This window comes from Astatotilapia calliptera, chromosome 11, assembly GCF_900246225.1.
Source record: "Astatotilapia calliptera chromosome 11, fAstCal1.2, whole genome shotgun sequence".
Taxonomy (NCBI): Eukaryota; Metazoa; Chordata; class Actinopteri; order Cichliformes; family Cichlidae; genus Astatotilapia; species Astatotilapia calliptera.
In genome coordinates this window covers 26,312,977-26,333,307 of record NC_039312.1, presented here as the reverse complement: position 1 = coordinate 26,333,307, position 20,331 = coordinate 26,312,977, and the positions used below count along the sequence as shown (strand labels likewise).

The following is a 20,331-nucleotide window of genomic DNA, read 5'->3' as shown; positions in this document are numbered from 1 at the left end:
ACGACCTGACAAAGAATGACCAGAACACACCGACTAAATACACACAGGAGGATAATGAGGGAAATGGAAACACATGGGGAAACAGCTGACACACATGAACATAAGGACATCACAAGAGGAGAGCAAAACTAAAAACATTGAACATAGGAACATCGGACCTCTGCAAAATAAAACAGGAAACATAATGAGACGCAGACATGACAAACCTGCACTTGACAACGTAAGACACAGACATGAAACACATGAAGGGCAAGGGAGACTTAACAGGGGTTGGAAGACACAAGGGGAATCTAATAACAAATGAAATAGAAAAACTAATGAGCTTAACCATATACTATAAACATCAAAATAAACTAAAACTCAAAACACTGGGTCATAAGACCCAGGATCGTGACAAGATTATTTGTGAGTGCAGAATACACGTTTCATGTCTATCCACATTTAACTGTTCCGTGTTCTTGCACCATATTTGTCATAATATGTGTGCCAGCCAAATGCAGGATGCCAACTTTTACATCTAAAAATCTTTATACGGGTTTGTCGCAATACTGTAGTAACCATCTGTTTTCTTCCACTTATCCAATTCCTGGCTCATGTTGGGGGGGGAGTCTACCCCAGCTCTCATAGGGCAAAAGGCGAGGTACATCCTGGGCAAGTCAGCAGTCTACTGCAGGACAAACAAGAAAACCAAGGAATTAAAGCCATCTTTTTATTATCTACAATTCCTTTACTTCTATAAACTGCAACAAGGTGTTCTTCTAATCCTTCAAGCAATGTTTTATGAGTATAGAATTAATGAGTGAAGCAGGGGTAGGCAACTCCAGGCCTCGAGTGCCGGTGTCCTGCAGGTTTTAGATCCCACCCTAGGTCAACACACCTGAATCAAATGATTAGTTCATTACCAGGTCTCTGGAGAACTTCAAGAAATGCTGAGGCGTCATTTAGCCCTTTAAATCAGCTGTGATGGATCATGGACACATCTAAAACCTCCAGGACACCGGCACTCGAGGCCTGGAGTTGCCTACCCCTGGAGTAAAGCATTAACTAAGTGATCCTGCAGGGACAGGGTATACGCACATATTTCTGTTATGATAGATGCTGTTTTGTCAGATGAATATGAGTAGAAGATAATAACAAAAAGAGGTGGAAAACAATTGCTATTTAAATAGAAATAATCTAATTGAAAGAGGGCTTCACATTGACTAGGACAGTTCAATCTTGACCTTAGGTAGTTCGTTAGAAATAACAAAAGTTCTCTTATTGAGATATTTAGGCACCATAAGAAGCTGTTGGCACTTGCAAAATATGCTGCAAAACCCAATGTGATTATGGCCCACTTCCTCTTTTTTTATGATCATGCTTTTTACACTTAACATTTGATATCTGACACTCAATAATCTTATTGGCTTTTCGCCACAGTCCAACCTCATGAAGCATACTTGAAATATATGAGAGACTTCAAAATTCAAAAGGGTTGATCTTTGAATGATCTACTGGTAATCTCTATTTCTGTTTAAGAAAATATTACGGAAAAAAACAAACAGAAGAAAATTGGAATTTGTGACAGAGAGTGGATAATTGATCAAAAAGTGGGCTTGGTTTTTGTTTTATCTCAGATGTCGTCTAAGCAGCTCCCGCCCCCTCATGTCATCACAGCTATACCCTCCTTGTCTTCTCCCTTCACATGCACACCAGTACTCACGTCTGCTGGTTTGCGTGTCATGCAGCTTCAGCTCTGCGGCTAAGAGGCAGGAAATCAGATATTTCAGTAGTTTGCCAAGAAAGAAGAGAAGGTGAGCTCTTATAACTTTATTTAACACAGTTAAAAATTTTCTCTTACATATGAGATTTAGCAATTTGGTTTAAGTGGCATTTTGCAAGTGTGAAATTGTTAGAAAAAAATATGCTTTCTGCAATATTTCTAATCTAATGTGTAGAGAGTTGACCTGCTGTTTCTGACTTATTTTAATAAAGTCTCTGTTTCCTGCAATACATAAAAGAAGAGTGACTTCAAATAAAAGTTTTATTCTTTTTTTATTCCAATTCTGCCCAAAGGGTTCATGATCTTTTGTAACAATGTGTCAAGGCGCAAAAGTGACTCAAGGGGTTATTGCCACACGACGCTGCGCATGTCACCACAATGTTCATAAAATGTCTCTCAATAAGGATCTTTCTCAATACGTGCTTCCTTTGGCCTCATACATATGCAATTTTTATAGTCTTCACATGGCCGTGTCACAGATACAGTGGAAACAGTATAGCGTGGTATAATTGGAACAATGCCACACCTAATCATATTTATATAATTTCTGAGTGTTTATCAGCTGCTCTAGAAATATATTGCTTCAGGAATATTTTGATTAAACCCTCTGTATTTCATCAGTCATGCTGTTCCCCGCCAAAAAAAAAAAAAAGAACAAAGAAATCCTCAATCTTAAGCCACTTTGTGCAAACATTTAAAGGCAGTTCTTTTCATTTATAACAGCATAATTTACTTCAATGTAATGTTTTTGCCTCAGCTTTCCACAAACCCTTTAATCTATTGATTGCATACAGGCGACGCACTTCACTGGAGATCATTTAATTCAACTGTGACCTTCACCCGCTGATAAAACGACTAAATACAGTCTCCTCTGATTCCACAAGAGGGCACCAACATGGAGCTCCTGTACAGTGACGGCGCAACAGCAGTCTGGAAATATTTCAAAAAAAGCCAGCTAACAAAAACTACATAATTTTATAATGCAGAGTATCCACCCTAGGGGATAAACATTTATGTGATGTGCATAGATGTTCCTGACATGAATGGGAAAGCTAAATGTTTTAGAGATATAGTAGCTGAAATTTCACTATAACACTGAACATAGCATGATGAAAAATTGGCTTATTTTTTAACATAACAGGCACAAGGATAGATCTCTGTGTATTTTTAAACTCAATTCAGCCTTCAGTAAAAATCAAAGTGTTTTATGGCTTGCTTGAAACCATGTTCTACCAGGCGACTATCTCTCCCGTAACATCATCAGCTGAAACTGTGATGATCGTGTGTTTGTTTTGGCCTCTAAATGACTTTCTGTCTTGACTCAGAGACGTTTATGTTCCCTTTAAGCTCCAGCTTCAATGTTGACAACAAGATAAAAAAGTAATCCCGTTTTCTGCTTTGTTTGTTTCACCACGGGAAGTTACCTGTCCCGTCCAACCTAATGTGACATACGTCAAAGTGACGGAATCTTAACACATAAAGATGTGAATGAAAGATCAGATTCTGTAGAGACATCTGTGCTTCATAAATAACTTGTAACATTTGTTACAGCTTTTTTGTACTTCATTTCCTAATTATAGTAGCTGGAATGACGGACGGGGAGAAAGCTACTTCTGTAGAGCATGGACACACAGGTAATATCTCATCAACAATAGCTATGCAGCTTTCCATTAATGGTAAAATTCAGTTCTGTGTTATATAAAAAAAGGACATCTGTATGTACAGTTGACTGGTCAGCTAAGACTTGTCACGGTACTGATTGTGTTTTTCTCCTAGTTAACAAGTCCTGTGTGAATCTGACGTGCTACATGGTCCTGAGTGACGAAGAGAGGAAAGCCATCGGCACCATCTGTTTCCTGGCAGGCCCTGTCACACTACTGGAAAATGTTCTTGTGCTTGGGGTGATTGCTAGCACAGCCACCTTGCGAAAGCGGCCATCCTATCTGTTTATTGGCAGCCTTGCTCTGGCTGATGTCTTTGCCAGTTGTTTCTTCACCATAAGTTTCTTACACTTTCACCTCTTTCATCTCAAAGATGGCCCAGGCGCCTACCTCTTCAAGCTAGGCGGTGTCACCATGGCCTTCTCTGGTTCAGTGGGAAGTTTACTGCTGACTGCTCTGGACCGCTACATCTGCATCTACCACTCCTCGACTTACAAGGTGTTGCTGACACGGCGCAGAGCCCTGCTGAGCCTTCTGATTCTCTGGAGTACAATCATCTTCCTCTCCTTCTTACCTCTAATGGGCTGGAGGTGTTCCACAGGCCTTACTCCACCTTGCTCAAACTTGTTTCCATACATCAATAAGCACTATCAAGCCTTCTGGACCAGCTTCGTCCTTGTGATTCTGGTTCTGATTTTGGGGGCTTATGCTCTCATCCTGTGGAAGGCCCACCGCCATGAGTGCTCAATGACCAGCTTCCAGGGAGCAGCAGGAAAAGCTCAATCTCGCATGAGGATGGATATCCGGTTGGCTCGCACCTTTGGCCTGATTCTGCTCATACTGGTGGGCTGTTGGGTTCCTGTGCTTTCTTTCATGCTAGTAGATGTCTCAGTGATCCTGACCCGAGACCAACAGCGAGCCTTTGCTTTCTGCAGCACCCTCTGTCTGGTCAACTCTTCAGTCAACCCACTGCTGTATGCCCTGCGCTTTCGAGAACTAAGAATTGCTCTTTTGCGGATGCTGCAAAAGCTGTGTTGCAAGGGAAGGTGTAAAAAACTCACAGAAGACTCAAGCCATGGACTACCCTCTGCAGAAGACAACTGTACTGCTTTATCTGACGATGAGATGCCCAAGGCCAGAACCACCAGACCTGACTCCATTTCAGAAATGGTCTACAGTCACCAGCTGACCATGAGAAAGTGAAGGAAGCTGAACGTTAAAATAAAAGAGAAGCAATACAGTTCGTGAAACACTTGTTTTCACGACAGCTGTTAGCTAGTGATCAACACCATCACTGTAGATCAGGATAAAATCTGTCTATACAAGGAAATGTCACTTACTGCTTTTTTTTAAATTGTAATTGCGAATAAGCTTGTAAATAAGTAAACAACGCATGATAACAGTACTTGTCAAAACAAAACACAAACCCTGGGAATTACAATGTGACCATTACACATTACTTTAATTATAAGAGATTATAAAGTATGTTGTTGACCATTAATCCGTAATGTTATTACCAGTTAATATGCTTAAAATAGAAAATGATAGTTACACAGAGGACACACGGAGCTTTTTTCAGCATTTTGCAATAACTGCACCCAAAAGATTTAAATGGAAATAAATACCTCTGCACTCAATCAGACTAAGTAAATTGTTTTGTACAAATGTATGCTTCTATGTGTTACTAATATTTAAGCACATATAAAGGTCATTTACTTTTGACCTCCATGTTTCCCCTCTCACTACTTTAGCATTCCATGAAATCCTGGTTCCGTGAACTGAACTGCTGACTTTTGGGTTTGCCATTTGTTGCTAGCATGATTCTTTATTTTTCAGTGTATGACCCAGAGCACGCAGGAACAGAGGAAGCAGTGGGTCGCCAATCTGCACATGAATGCCAGGACCCCACAGAATTTCACACAATGCTCACTGCACAAATCCAAGCAGTGTGTAGAGGTGAATGGAGCAGATGTTAGGAAGAGAACGAGCACAGACACTAGAACAGTCTTTGCGATAGTAAAAGCTGGCAGCTGCAGCAGAGCGCACACTGATATGCAGTTACACTCACAGTGACACACAGCGTAACAGAGGTAGATAATCAGAGCTGATGCTTGTTGATTTAGACTTTAGAACACCTATTTCATCCATTGTGTGAACTTATTAAAAATAACACTTGGTCTCGACTCTTTGTATCTTTTTTTAAAGCAAATTACACAAGTACATTTCTTTAATCTGATAAAGTGGGCCCATCTCTGTATCTGTCTTTAAGATGACTAAAGGGACGCTCTCTACCACAGAAGACAATCTGTGAAATTAGCTAGCAGTAAAGCACATGACTGCATTGGAGAAGAAATAGCAGCAGGTGGTGAACGGAACGAGTATGTGGCTTAATTTTTCTCACTACAGCAGCAAAAAGTAGGGCTACACAATTACTGTAAAAATTATAATCTCGGTTACTTCAGGAAGTATTAGGATTGATTATTTCGTGTCATAATCTGACTTCTGAAACACTGAGAAAAAAAATTGCCTGTTATTCTTCGCCTAACTGAAACCAAAGCGTTTATAAAGAGCCGAATCGGTTTTACAATTCTTGGTAATCAAAGTCTGCCTTCCTTTGATGTTACCTCAAGCTGAAGTAAACCTACCCCCAACTCTAAGGGAGTGAGTTGTAGAGAAGCATGAAAACACACAGCTGTAAAGGAAAGACAAAATGAGAACTGCAAAAAAGAATGCAAAAACAAAATGGTTATTTCTTGGTCATTTTCTTTTACATAATATAAGATGAGCTTTATTGTCACTCCAAGCAAAACTGGAACTGTTGGGAGCCATCGATTTAATCAAATTAAAATTTTAATCATTAGCAAAAATTTAATGTAAAGGATGATCATATGTATACATTCATTTTAAACTAGTCTAAAGTTATAGCCTTGCAATATATAAACAAATAAAGTTATTTTATAAAGATTTGGTGGAAAGTGTTATACAATCAGGTGGTATTTATAAAATTCTTATATTGTTGAGGAAAATGCAATACAATGATTGGAAACTTGACAATAAACAAATGAAGAATACAACAGTGGAGGAAATTAATACATTTTTAAAGATTTACGTCATCATCATCTGCCTCCATCTCACCCTTTACTACATCCATGAACTTTCTCTGTGGTCTTCCTCTTTTTGTTAGTGCCATCATCTCCAAACCATATATCATAGCAGGCCTCAGTATTATCTTGTAAACCTTTTAAACCTTTTCTTTCAGTCTTGCCAAAGTTACTAATGCAATCATGGATAGGTTACTTATTGCCGAGTCTGTGCTTGGTCACTGATGTGTTTTAAGAGATCAGATAGCAAACTATCTCTGTGCGCAAATGTTTGAATGCAAGACATAGCAGATTAAATTTAGATAGATAGTGTGTGTGACAATAAAGCTCAGTTGTAGAGAATTTATGCTCTAAACTGTTACTTAACCTAATTATTAAACCTATTTAAACCTAACCTAAATATTAAATCTAAATTTTTCCATATGTCGGTAAAAAATTTGGGGTCCGTTTTTAAAATACCTAATTTACCTGAACTCTACGGCGAGACGTCTCGTGAACCTTGAATTTAAGTTCAAGGGAACGGCATCAACATCAACAACAGGGTAAGACAGCCGGAAAACGCAGCCTAGAAGCGCCGTATTAAAAAAGTGAAAACGACAAATTAATCTAGTTAGAATTAATCAAGACATTACAAAAGCAATTCTGGATAAGAATTACATTTCAAATCTGCGAAAAAACACAGAAAGATTCGTTGTAAATATTTGAAGACCCCCCTATTTCCGGTAATGGTAGGCTCTGGCTTTGTGACGTTTTAAAAATTCAGCAGGCAGGGTCGGCAGTTGCTTTACTACTGAGAGAAGAAAATCCGTTGTTGTGGAGCGGAAGAAAGGCGAAGAAGAAAACCGAGGAACGTTAAACGTACACACGCACGAGCGTTTAAAGCCCAGCGTTTGCGGGTCGTTTTTCTTCCTGCTTATTATTTTCCGTTTTGTTTAGCTATAATGGCTTGTGGAGCTACGTTAAAGCGGTCGATGGAGTTTGAGGCCCTCCTCAGTCCCCAGTCTCCCAAGCGGAGAAGGTGCAATCCACTACCGGGGACTTCTAGCACTCCGTCCCCTCAAAGATGCAGCCTCCGTCCCGCGGTCGACAGCCCGGCGCATTCGATGTCTCCTCCGGCTACTGGCGGCGAACACAGGCTCACTCCAGGTATGGATTTAGACCAAATTTGACGGCTTTTTCTCCCTTTCAGGGTGGGTGTCATGGGGGAGGGGGTTTGGGTGGAGTGGAATGGAATGGATAGCTAGCTACTTGAATGGGGGTTGGAGGCTAAATGTTAGCTTACCTCAGCTAACGTCAGGAAAAGGGAATGTCGTCGCTGATTTACCAGAACAGATCTCGTTACCAATCATAATGAATCAGTATAGGCACCGAAAAGTAGAAGCGACTCTGTAAGTATGGGGCTTGTGGCGTCACTGCAGCTCTCCGTTTTCGTCCTATTCTTTGCTGAGCTGGCTTACAGTGGCTAAATTTGTTTTGTCCGTGAAAAAAAAAATTAGATCCAGAGTTGTTCGCTTGGCTAATTCAAACAGTCTATGGCGATAGGGGAAGTTGAATAAACATGACGCCCTTTTACAAGCTTTGCTCAGACAATCTTCAGCCGTGTTACCACGTTCAATTATTTAATATATTTCATTAAACTTTAATTCGTTTAACTAAAACTGGACTGAAAGGACTCAACAGATCTTTCTTCTTTAACCCCTGCTCGTTGGCTCTCCTGCAGACAAATGGCATCACAGCAGCAGCCACATCATTGCAGACTATTAATTAGGAGGTGCCTGGGTAATGTTCCTTAGTTTCAATGCCAGAGTGCCACAATTGTGTTGTATTGAGGTGGGGGTTACCATTATGCACCACAACCATTTCTTTTCCTCCTCAGGCATGGAGGAAGGCATTGTTCATTTCCTTTATGCCTGTACTTCACTCTCCCATTGATTTGAAAATGCAGCTCCATCCACTGTGAGTCTTGGATGGGTGTGTGGGGTGCACAAATAGGCCCAGACTAATTGCTTGTGTATATCCACTGCATCAAGTAGCCTTAATGTATGTGCCAGTCAGTGATATTTGGCAGGATGGCAGCATGAGGCCTAATCAATCGGTTAATTCTGCCAAAAAAAAAGATTGCAAGATTAATTTAGCTCTCTAACTTGCAGAAAACCACACAATTATAAACCCCTAGATTTTTTGGATTTAAACACAAATGTGACTCAGGAGGCAGATAAAGTGTTCTTTTTTGCCTATCATTTGGCAAATACTGAACCCCAAAAACTGCTCCTGATATGTAGAAATTCAAGGCTTTTACTCCTTATTGAACAGTTTGGAACTCACTAGAAAGGTTTTAGCTATAAAACACAAAAGTAAAATTACCAGAACTGAGAAAATCAAATTCACCAGGTCACTGTTGTTGGCCCAGTTGTCTCCTCCATGAAGTAGTTTTAATAAAAAAAGGCTTAATTATTATTTTTACTTGAGTTATTAAGCAGCTGGAACACGATTTGACTTGATCATTATAGCTATTATTGCTGTTTCTTGCTGGGATTGTGTTACTTGACCTAACTACTGAGTGGGTGTGCATGTCTGTTTTCATTTTCTTTTCCTCCTTGGAACAGCAACATGGATGATGTTAAAACCGAGTGATATTCGAAAAAAGAAATATGCTATTAGTCAGGGTTGTATTCATCAGAACATTAAACCAACGCGACTCCCAGTTTGCACAGTATGCCTGCTGGGCTGCACGTTTGTCTAGTATTGTTTGAACACAACTCTTTGGAATTTAGCTTTCAGTTTTAATTTAAACACCCCAGGATTATGTCTCAGTCTGACCTAATAGAAAGTTTTGGAAACAAGTGAGCAAATACCTACATTTGCTTCCTGATTGGCTTAATATGTATGACTGATAAGAGCTAAAGCTTAATATAGAACTTCTACTTGTGTCTGCCTTTGGGTACTTTTCCTCCATTTGCTATCAGTTCCTCTTGGGTAGATACTGTAATATACTGAAATAATAATACTGAAAATAATACTGAAATACTGAAAATATGTTAAGTTTATTTTGTGACCCAGAAAGATTAATAAGAGTAATTTTAAAACTTAGTAGCGGCCGCCATTGCCGGAAACTGGAGTTTGGCTGGGCCGCGCTATGATTTCTGGGATATGGTGGGCCACGAAGGACACACCCAACCCATCCTTCAAATTCGGGGAAAAGGACGACGCATTTGTCGGCTGCATTCGGAGGAGTCTACGAATTTGGACAGCCTAATCGGTCTACAAATGCGTCCTCAGGAGGATGCAGTCCTTGGTTTTGGACACAGCTATAGAAAACCATCTGGGTGATAATTTGTGATAATTATATGTATAGCAAAAATGTACTGAACATTTTACTGCTTGCAGGCAGCAGCGCTTATTAGTGCAACAATAATGCAAGGTGTTTTCTATAATTCTTCTTCAATGAACTGCTGTCATCTGTCACAAATTGCTAAATTCAAAGTGTGAATGGGCTGATCATCTTGTTGCGTGTGCTATGGAACATAAATTCATGGTGCACAGCAACTTGGGATTCAATTGACTTGTGTGGAAAGGTAGGACAAGTTTAAAAATGATCAAATAAGAACTAATCTCATTGTGCAGTAAGGTTAAATGCACACATTTGAGCTTCTGTTGAAAAGATTCAAGATGGAGTTTCAGCTAGCTTTCATGCTCCCGGTTTCTCATAAAAACGCAACAAAATGTTAACACTTTGGGGGACTCATGCAAAGGGACATAAATGAGGTACCATGAATTTACTTTCAGTAACACTTCCTCATGGTCAGTTCGAGCAAAGAAAACAGTTTTTTGGGTTGTTTGTTTTTTTTAATGCCCTACATCAGTACTTTGTGTGGGTTACATTAGTTTATACTGAAATTGTATGTAAAATGTTGATCTAAACCTCATTGAGGTTTGGTTAGGACGCAATCTCTGACAAAGGGGTCTCTGTTGTTGCTGTTGTCTGGACTGTAAGGAAAAAATGTGCTTCATTGTACACATTATTGTATGATGAGGCTGGGGGCAGTGCATGATATTTGTCAGAGATGAGGCGAAGCTGCCCTGTTCCTCATAGATACAGGTGTTTATGGTGGTTGGCTTGCTGTGAAATGTGTTTGATCTCTGTAAATATTAGCAGAAACTAGCCAAAGAATCAGGAGTGTTTTTCGTTTTGAGGGAAGACGGGGCAGTTAAAAACAGTCTTTTTCTTCTTCTGCTGATTTGTTTATTTTGTTTTGTAATTACAGCGTGGCTGTGTTGTAAAAGAATTAGAGTTCAGGAGCTTGGAGTAATGAAGATTTTCCTGCTTTAGAGACACAAAGTCCAGATACCTGATACTAAGCTCATCTTCCCTGAAAGAGGCCTCCCATGGGAGCAGCTCTGCAAGGCTGCCTTTCTGATGTGGTGTGCTAAGCGAAAGCAGCTTTGTATTTAACGAAAGGTCAACTGTCATCCCTCCCACCCAACTCTACCCGCACATGTTTTCCAGCTAGTCAGGTTCTCTCGTGTGCAGACGAGAAGGCAAGAAAACAGGATTGGACGTTGCCAGTGGATCTTTAAGCAATTTCATTTCATACTGTAGATAGGACACCTCTTCTCCTCTGCCAGTCTGGGCTTGTACTTCTGTGAAATTCCCGAAGATGACAAATGAGCGGAGTGTTTTCTTGAGAGGCGTTACTTAAAAGGATAAACTGTGTGGCACTGTTAATTTATAGGTTGGGCAGAAAGCTTCCCAGGTTATAGTTCAAGTGATAACCATAAAAAAGAACATTTAGCATACTATTAGACAATATATCAGGGTCTTTCCTGGCTCAGAATGGGTCTTCGGGTATGACTATGCACCAAAACACAGTCTGAATGTAGTTAAGGCGCCATTGTGTTTCTGTGCAGGAGTAAACTCTGTACTGGTGTTAAATGAAGCCTATTTATCAGAGTGTCTGTACTGACCTAAATGCATAGACATAAAAGGGCTAGTATTGGTAGGAAAAAGTACCAATATGGTGATTTTATTCAATTACATTGATACACTGCTACCAAAACATGTAGGCGCTTTAAACAGATCCCCACACCATTTTCACTTACCAGAGTCACTATATCAAAACAACTTGTAGTGCAGACTATAAGAGCAAATATTAAATATTAAGAGAGAATAAATAGAGAATTTTTGCCTTTTTTTTTTTTGTTCTTCTTTACTTGTTTTAATGTATTATAGGTTATTTTTATGCATTGTATAGACAATAAAAAAAACCACATTATCTTGGTAGTGTATTGTTTTCATTTTAACATGCTGTAGTTATGTCGTTAAGACTTTTCACAAAGTCTGAAGTAAAGAAAATATCAAAGTTCTGGGAATATCCAAAAGCCTGATTTGTAGTACTGCACTGAGTACCCGCTGTAGTTGGGGTTGTTGTTGTTTGCATACTGTGAATTGGCGTGTCTGCCGTCACTAGGCAGCCAAGCTGTTGATGTTGGACTTGGAGCTACTAAATTTTGAACAGCACCTATGTTTTCTGAATTGCAGGGAGAAGGGGCCAACTCCATACTAGTGTTTTCAGAGCTACAAACACAAGGAAATGCATTTGTTTTTACTGGCAGAGCACTAGCCAACTATTGGCATGATGAGTGAGATAGAAGCAATGAGAGTGTATTGCATGTAACTAGTTTCTACTTAGCTAAACTCTGCCAACCAATCTCACATTGTGTTTTCTACATTATATGTGACACAAAGTGCAGCAACTTTTAAAACATGATTAACAAGAAAAATAAAGGTTTTGGATAGCTTCAAAAAATACATACAAAATACTGCTTTTGTTTTTTAACTTTACTAATTAGTGTTTTGAATGCTTTGGGTGTTGTTTTATATTAGTTGAGTAGTCTGATGTTAGAAAGTCTGATCTCTATGTTAAATGACTAGTTAATTAGTCATCAGAAACCTCCCTACCAGTAAAGCCTTGGTAATACTCTCTTATGGACATGGTTACCTGGAGACCTGATGACCGAGTAGTCATTCTTGTTAGACTTCTTTGAAGTCCACCACCTGGGGCACATGGATGTCAGTGGAGTCACAAAAAACAAACAGGCATACAGACATCTGCACAGACCCTCGTGCTTACTGTGCGATAATATTTACGTGGTTCTGACCTGAGCAGATGCTGGTGAACTCGTGGACGTGGAGAGTATAATCTTACATCACAACCTACTTCCCAACATTCGAGATATTTGAAACCTACCTCCCCTACCGCCCTTTACGGGTGGAGGGTAAAATGAAGTGAGTCAGCTTTGTTTTCTCTCCACCATGTCCATGTCTAGCCGATCTTCTGCATATTCACTGCTTAGCCCTTCAGCTTCTCTACAGTGTTGCTCTGGCTTCCGGAAGTCTCTGTGATTGATTGCTTGGTCTAGTTGTGGCAGGGTCATTGTTGCCAAGCAACCCTGTTGAGGCACTGGCAGTTGGCAAAGCTTTAAGTGACGTACAGCAGGAGAGGGGTTTCACTTGTCATTTAGATGAAAAGACCAGTGATCAGTGGATACTGTATGCATACAAAGCATGCACTCAGAGGATTGTGTTCTCACTGATACTCTTAATTGATGATATTAAATGGCTAAGGTTTTTGGAGTGACTGTGGTTGAGTGGATCATCGGCTAATTGGAAGGTTGGTGGTTCAATCCCTGGCTGTTTCAGTCTGCTTGCCAGAGTATCCTTGGGCAAGGTACTAAACCCCAAGTTCAGTCTTCATATATGTTCAGTCAATGTGAATGTTAGAAAGTACTTGGATATAAAAAGTAGCACTCATATGACTGTCTGTATGAATAGGTGAATGAGTTGTGTTGTATAAAGAGCTTTGAGTGCTGAAGTAGACTAGAAAAGTGCTATATAAGAACCAGTCCATTTGAACTCTTCAACACATTTGACTTTAAGCGTCTGGCCTTGTCTTCTCACACATATTCATGCAGGCTTTGTTTGATCAAATGTCAGTTTGAGTTCCCTTTACAAGTGGAAGGTTTCCCCTAGTAAACTGGTTCGTGGAGATCTGTAGATCTACCAAGTGGCACTTGGTAGAACTCATAGTAAAGGCTAAAAAAATAATTTCAGCTATTCTTTTGGCTTCCAAGAATTAAGTTTGCCATGATAAAAATTATTAATTCTGTTTTTTCCTTTCAGCACATCCTTTACTTTTGGGCCTCCATAAAACCCTGCCAGGTTGTTGAATGTTTAGTTCATTTCACACTTTATTTTTCAGCAACTAATATAACTTGATGTTTGATTTGTCTTCAGGACAGCTTCAGCATTTTGCCGTTTCTGCAGTTTGTTGTCAAACTTCTTCAACTTCAGTGGTTTTTAAATGGCATCAAAACAGTGATCTGCTTAAACATTGTCCCACATCCCTTTTCTCTTCATACAGCTGATACGAAGCTGCAGAGCCTCTGTTGCCTGTAAGATGACATTGTTCTGTTTGCAGTGACGATGTTTTATTAGTCGCTAAACAAAAAAGTGCCTTCTAGATTGGTCTGATGGTGTTTATGCTCAGAGGGTTTAGAGGCGCGACTACATCCAACAGGAGGATGCATCTCGGAGGACAACAGTTCACCGCACAACCGTATAGAACGCAGTAAATCCTCTGGGTCTCCTCAGGTCTAAACAAGCATATTGATGAGTGGGTTGAAGTGAAAGAATGGCTTCTTACTCTATCCCCAGCCAAAATAAACAAGGCACTTTTCCTCATATAGAGATGCAGAGTGTGTCGAGACTTTATCTTATTCGACTTACAGAAAACTTTACTCTCTCTATATTCTGTTATCAGCTCAGTTTCAGGCCCCTGTGTAGATCTCACCCCACCCCGCCACTTGTTATGTGAGCATGCAGGCCATGATATTAGCTGTTTTTAACACTGGACAGCAGATTAACATAGACTTCATTCTGAGGAAAGGTGCTAGTCGATAAGTTCTTAGATACTGTACAGGAACAAAATTTACTTGTTGTGACACAACTTAAGGAAGAGATGGACATCCATGAATTAGTAGAGTGTGACACTTTTTTACCTTTCATGTCAAGGTGAACTTGAGGTATTGTGTTTGGGATTATTTTGTCCAACTAACAACCTGAAAGTGTCAGATGGTAAACCTTAAAAAGCAGCACATTTTTCTTACTTGCATTAATATACTGGTGCCAAGTAGAGCAGGGCGATATGACCAAAAATATTTATCACGATATACATTTAAAAATTTGCGATAACGATATAACTGACAATATAATTGACACCAGACAAAATACTTTACAACGCCACAACTTTATTAGTGCAAAAAAAACCCATCAATGTATTTTCACTTAAACAAGCAGCTGTTTTTTATGTGCATTAAAGTTATATAAAAATGTAACAGTGCAAATTCCTCGCTGACAGTTTAACCAAAAGGCATTTCAGTGGAAACTGGCCGACACATCCTCAGCATAACCATGTATAATATGCACAAAACTTAAAAAGAGGTTATACACACACAATACGGTAATATTATGTTTAAGCGCAGTACGTATCACTCCGCCTACGATAGCCGTAATGCTCCGACAATCCATCAAGCGGTGCTCAGCAAAGTCGTACTGAAACATTTGACAGATTTTCGAGCGCCGTGCACATAAAATCGTTTCCAGGTCAGTAAACACAACCAGAGTTCATACATAAGGCACACGGGATTATAAGGGGCTCTGTCGACTTTCAGAAAAATCAAAGGATTGATTTTAAGTGCGCCGTATTTTCCAAACAATACGGTAATACCGGCCCGCTAGCATGCGCTACCAAAAATAGTGCTTTGTTGTGTATCTGATGGACGAAAGCTAAACCAGTTCCACACCAGTGAAGCTGCAGCATTTTTACAAACCAGTTTTGGTTCATCCGTTTCATTTTACGAAGCTTACTGGAAAAACGACTTAAACTTGTTGGTTAAATCTTTGACTTTAGTTAAAAAGAAAAAGGCTGCTTTTTTTGTTTCCTTTATGGGAGATTTTGATTTAGTGAGTTAATAACCTGTTAAATTATGTGACCCCATCTTTATATTTTATTTTCACTATGTATGAAAGTTACTAATATGTAAGAAATATCTGTTCTCTGAATCTGTAATATATGGTGCATTTTGTTTGTATGTTTATATTACTAATAAAAAAATAAAATAAAAAAAGTTTCATTTTATGATCCGCTTTCGCTCTTCTCATTCTGCGTCGCCGCAATGTGCGTATGTAAACAAAGGCACTGCGCATGCGCTTTTTACCCATATTCTATCGCGATATTTCATTTTCCTATCGTTGCCCAAAATTACACCGGTATTACCGTGAACGGTATGATATAGCCCAGCCCTAGTGCCAAGTAATATTTTTTTGATAAGACTGACTTATAGATGCACAGTATATAGCTGGCCTGTTACTGTACTTATGTTTCTCTTAGGCTAAAAATGCATGACTCATGCAGCTTGTACAACAATACTAATCACTTTGTACTGCATTTTCACAAAAACTGCTAAACAGACTATAGAAGGACAATGGTTGGGTACCTTGGTAAAGAAGTGATTTCTGTTGCTGTTTAGGTCTGAGCATTTGCACTAGTTGTAACTTGGCTTCACACACTGCTATTATGGAAACTGTATGAAAGAGAAGTGAAAATGATAGTCATAAGATTTAAAAACCAAAAAAGACCTTGTTTGGCTGTGTATGTGTTACAGCTGTGTTAGTCATGTTATTAATGTCAATCTAGTGCACATCTGTTCCTTCTGTCAATATTTTAGCCTATATTGGCTAACAGAGAACACATGGAAAGTGTTTGTTTTTGTTTTTTTCTCCTGGGTTTTTTTCTTTTGTTTTTTCTTTGTTTTTTTGCTGGATTATATTAACTTTGCTTTGTGGTTGATCTTGAATTTAACAACAGAACAGATTAATGAAAATAAGCAGGGTTTTTTCCTGGAACAAATCTATGTGCGAAAAACAAAAGTTGGCTTATTCTGCTATTTAAATGTGGACATTTAAAGTTTGCATCAAATACTTCTAGATAATTTACACTGACCATCATTTCTACGATCAAATGTCTCAGTGTTGGGAGCATGTGTGAGTAAGTTTTTAATCCTGTTTTTTTTGTTTCCTGTTTGCCCCCCACAGAGCAAATCTTCCAGAACCTCCGTCAGGAGTACAGCAGGATCCAGAGGCGGCGGCAACTGGAAGGGGCCTTCAACCAGACTGAGGCCTGTAGCTCCAGTGATGCCCCCAGCCCCAGCTCCTCTCTCAATGCTCCCAGCTCCCCACCAGGTAGGAGACGTAATAAACTTGGTTTTCTGCACCATGCATTTTTTTCCTTTTTTCCCCCCTTTCTGGTAAGCATAAAGACAAATAAATAAATAAATAAAACACACAACTGCACAATTTCAAGAAAGGCAGATAAACTGTTTCGAAGTGTTGATGAGAGATGTTGACTTCTGCGTGGGGCTGGGTGACTTGCTCCGTGCTCCTGTTGTTGCATAGAAACACGCCAATTTGAAAGCATACAGGAGTCAGGGCATGAGCTTCTTTACATGTAGCCATGCATGCCAAGATACCTCAGTGTTGCAAGTGTTTGTTATATGTGGATGTTTTATAGAGGGGAAGATGGACTTAATTAATATCATTGTCAATAATATACTTTATCATTGGTGAAATAAGATAGCTTGCCAGTTTAGACAGTTTCTATCAGCGCCACGTTGATCATTGTTGATCGCCATCATCATCACCCTTTGACATAACTTTACTTCTGTCCCAAATCTAACCTGCTGCTGGTGAGTCACTCTTATCCACTAGATACGATAAAAGTTTGGGTGAACACAGAGAATACATGCATCATGGGCATATTATCCAAGTGCTGTTGACTGTAACGTATGTGTTTCAGTTGGAAAATTTTTTTTAGATTAACATTAGATTAATTAAATACATACATAATTTAAAGAGACCTGTCATGTTATTACATGGTCAGGAGGAAAAAGACCCTTGTGACTTTGCACTATACAAATACAATAAAATAGAATTAAATCTGAAGCTCATAGATCAGATTCACTAAAAGAGTTGACTTTTTCCCCTCCTTGTCTGCTTTGTGCAGCTTGATGTGGCTTCCATAAAAAAAAATTGGCCCACTGCTATTTTATGTGATGCAATGCATCAGATGTGATGGAATTACAGGCATTGTTTCAAGTTGTTCCATTCAGCAGTGGTTACATTATCAGTTTGGTGCATAAAGTAAAAAAAAAAAAAATCCCAGTGACTGTGTGTAATCCAAGCCTCAGGGCTTTGGGTCTGTGTGCTGTGTGACTCTATGCAGGACGACCTCGTAGATCACAATGACTGCACTGTTACTAACCTGGCCTCTTTCTGTCTGCGAGGCCACTGTTTTAACCTTCATCCCCACTCTGCCATCCTCCACTGTGACTTACAAACATTTTAGTCTATCTGGCTCATAGCAGACCTCAAAGACCACTTTGTAATGAATCACCGAGCTAAAGCCGGCTCCAGTTTGAGCCTGGCAGAGACGCTGGGGAGACTCAGAAAGAGGCAGCATTAGTGTTGCATGACCCTCCTGGTCTTTGAGGTGAGAGAGGACACAGAGCTGTAATTCTGCAGCCAGCTGAGCAGCTATTAGCTTAGAGAGGATGTTTCTGCCCATGACTGGGTATTGCACCATAGATGTGATTCTGCCTTATTTATAGCTGATCTGATTTGTTTTGCTTTTTTCCTCAGGTGCCTCAAGGAAGGACCAGCCTTCGTTTACGCTGAGGCAGGTGAGCTACCTGTGTGAGCGCCTGCTCAAAGACCACGAGGAGAAGATCCGGGAGGAGTACGAACAGATCCTTAATACAAAACTTGCAGGTAAAAAAATCCTCCTTAATAATAAAATTGAAACAACTCTAATATGAACAGTGCCCTTTATATTCCGGGGATGATGTACAGTCAGTGTGACAAGCATTCGTCTTTAGTATTTCTCAGATTTTCACGACTAAGCGTTTACAGTGTGTAGCTTCCTGGGAGTTTAAATGTGCTATTAAATCCCAAGATGAATATTTTATAACAGCTGGAGGGAACAAAGACATAAAGAGGATATAAAATGTCTTTTGGCAACAAAAGCAAATCTGCATTCATTTGAGTATGTCTGCTTTAAAACGGTTAATTTAATAAAAAAAAAAGTGCGCTCTCTGTTTTGACTCAGGCCTGAGTGTTTGGAGGGTTTATAAACTTCCAAATTCCAGCTTGGGCTTGTTGTATACAGGAAGTGAGACGATCTGCTACATATCACACATTATGTTTATTAAAAGCAGTGTTGACTGTTGCACACAAAAGTACGTTACTTCTTTTCTTCCTGTAAACGAAAACTTGTTAAGCTTGTCTTTACTTTTGCATTGCTCTGTGACATGGCCCCAGGTGCATTATCACATAGTGTGCAGCCCCTCACACTAACACAAATACCTGTGCTAATGAGAACACACAGGGTCTTTGCTCTATCGAGGCCGAAAGCCACACAGAACAGTGTTGCAGGGGTCAGCAAACACTCTGCTTTAACGTCACTCTGGGTTCTTGGTTGCTACGTTTGTACTGGCTTGCTGTCAGTTCTAGGAAAGTGGCAATGTCGTTGTTAGCAGCTATTTGTGGTCTGAGCCAAACCGTTTGTACTTTACTGATATTTTTGTCCTTCCATTGAGTATAACTCAAAGTAATGGTTATCTGCGCTGCTCTAAAGTTGACTTTTCCTCCTCCACATAACTACAGGGAGCCGATTGTAGCAGAGGTACACTGATTAAAACTGTGTCGGTGAGGTTTAGTAGTTCTACTGATGCTTTATTATGGACAGTTTTTATTAAAAGACCTGGAAATGTGATTGTGAATCAGTTTTCAGGTACTTAGCTTAATGAAAATGAAGACTCGTTCCTCCACCCATTTGATGTTTGCAGAATGTGGCACACACCCTCACCTCCATCCTCTTCTCTTTTCAGAACAATATGAATCTTTTGTAAAATTCACACAAGACCAGATAATGCGAAGATACGGAGCTCGACCTGCTAGTTGTGAGTACTGTTATCTTTATTTACTTTGTTTTTAAGTCTGTTCTCAGTTAAAAAGGACTGCCTCTCTTAAAATAACAACTATTTTGTATTTCAGATGTGTCCTGAGCTCACATCAGTGTGATCCCGGCTTCCTCTAATAAGATGGCTGCTCTTCTACTGCCTCCTTCCAGTTGATTTACATTTTATTTCCCTAACACCGCCCCCTCGTCCCTTCTCAAACTGTTTGGGTGCCATGATTTATCCACTTTTTAATCCAGAAGTTGGTTTCTTACTTCAAAATTATTGCTGCTGGCCAAACTTAGAAAAGTCTGAGAGAAAATCTGTATGAAGCCCGCTATCTTTTGTTTGTTTTGTTGTTTGTTTGTTTTTTTTCTTTCCCCTTCTCTTTTATTTTTTTTAAAATATGCTTTTCTGGACTTCCTCACTAAAGCAGATGTTTGTTGAATCTCTTGCCAGCGCTGTAGAAAAAGCTTATTGGCTTGTGACCGTTCTGTATAACCTTCCAGCAGCTGTATCTACTGGCTCCTGCTTCTCACCTTGTCCCACTTTACTGTCCCCCCTTTCCCAACCTCCCTCCTCACAAAACTTACCCAAAATGTGGATTTTTCTCCCTTTTGAAAAAAATAAAAGTTCTGTGACTAAAACATGTTGTCTGGGTGTTTCTTTAAAGCTCCATATTTATATTAATGTGCACATTAAGCCACAACATCTCATCATAAGGTCAGTAATAGTT

The 20,331-nt window shown here is 39.6% G+C and overlaps 2 protein-coding genes across 2 annotated transcripts; both read left to right on the top strand.

Annotated features, from left to right (window-relative positions):
• The first annotated feature begins 1,625 nt into the window (after positions 1-1,625).
• cnr2 (cannabinoid receptor 2) lies at positions 1,626-5,601 on the top strand. The gene is made up of 3 exons (XM_026184675.1): positions 1,626-1,793; positions 3,343-3,396; positions 3,539-5,601. The coding sequence occupies exons 1-3, from the start codon at positions 1,685-1,687 to the stop codon at positions 4,624-4,626; spliced, it is 1,251 nt and encodes a 416-aa protein (XP_026040460.1). The 5' UTR covers positions 1,626-1,684; the 3' UTR covers positions 4,627-5,601.
• A 1,661-nt stretch (positions 5,602-7,262) lies between these two features.
• Positions 7,263-20,242, top strand: akirin1 (akirin 1). The gene is made up of 5 exons (XM_026185114.1): positions 7,263-7,670; positions 16,678-16,824; positions 18,280-18,408; positions 19,527-19,598; positions 19,693-20,242. Exons 1-5 carry the CDS (start codon positions 7,466-7,468, stop codon positions 19,701-19,703), a joined length of 564 nt encoding a protein of 187 aa, XP_026040899.1. The 5' UTR covers positions 7,263-7,465; the 3' UTR covers positions 19,704-20,242.
• Positions 20,243-20,331: the final 89 nt, after the last annotated feature.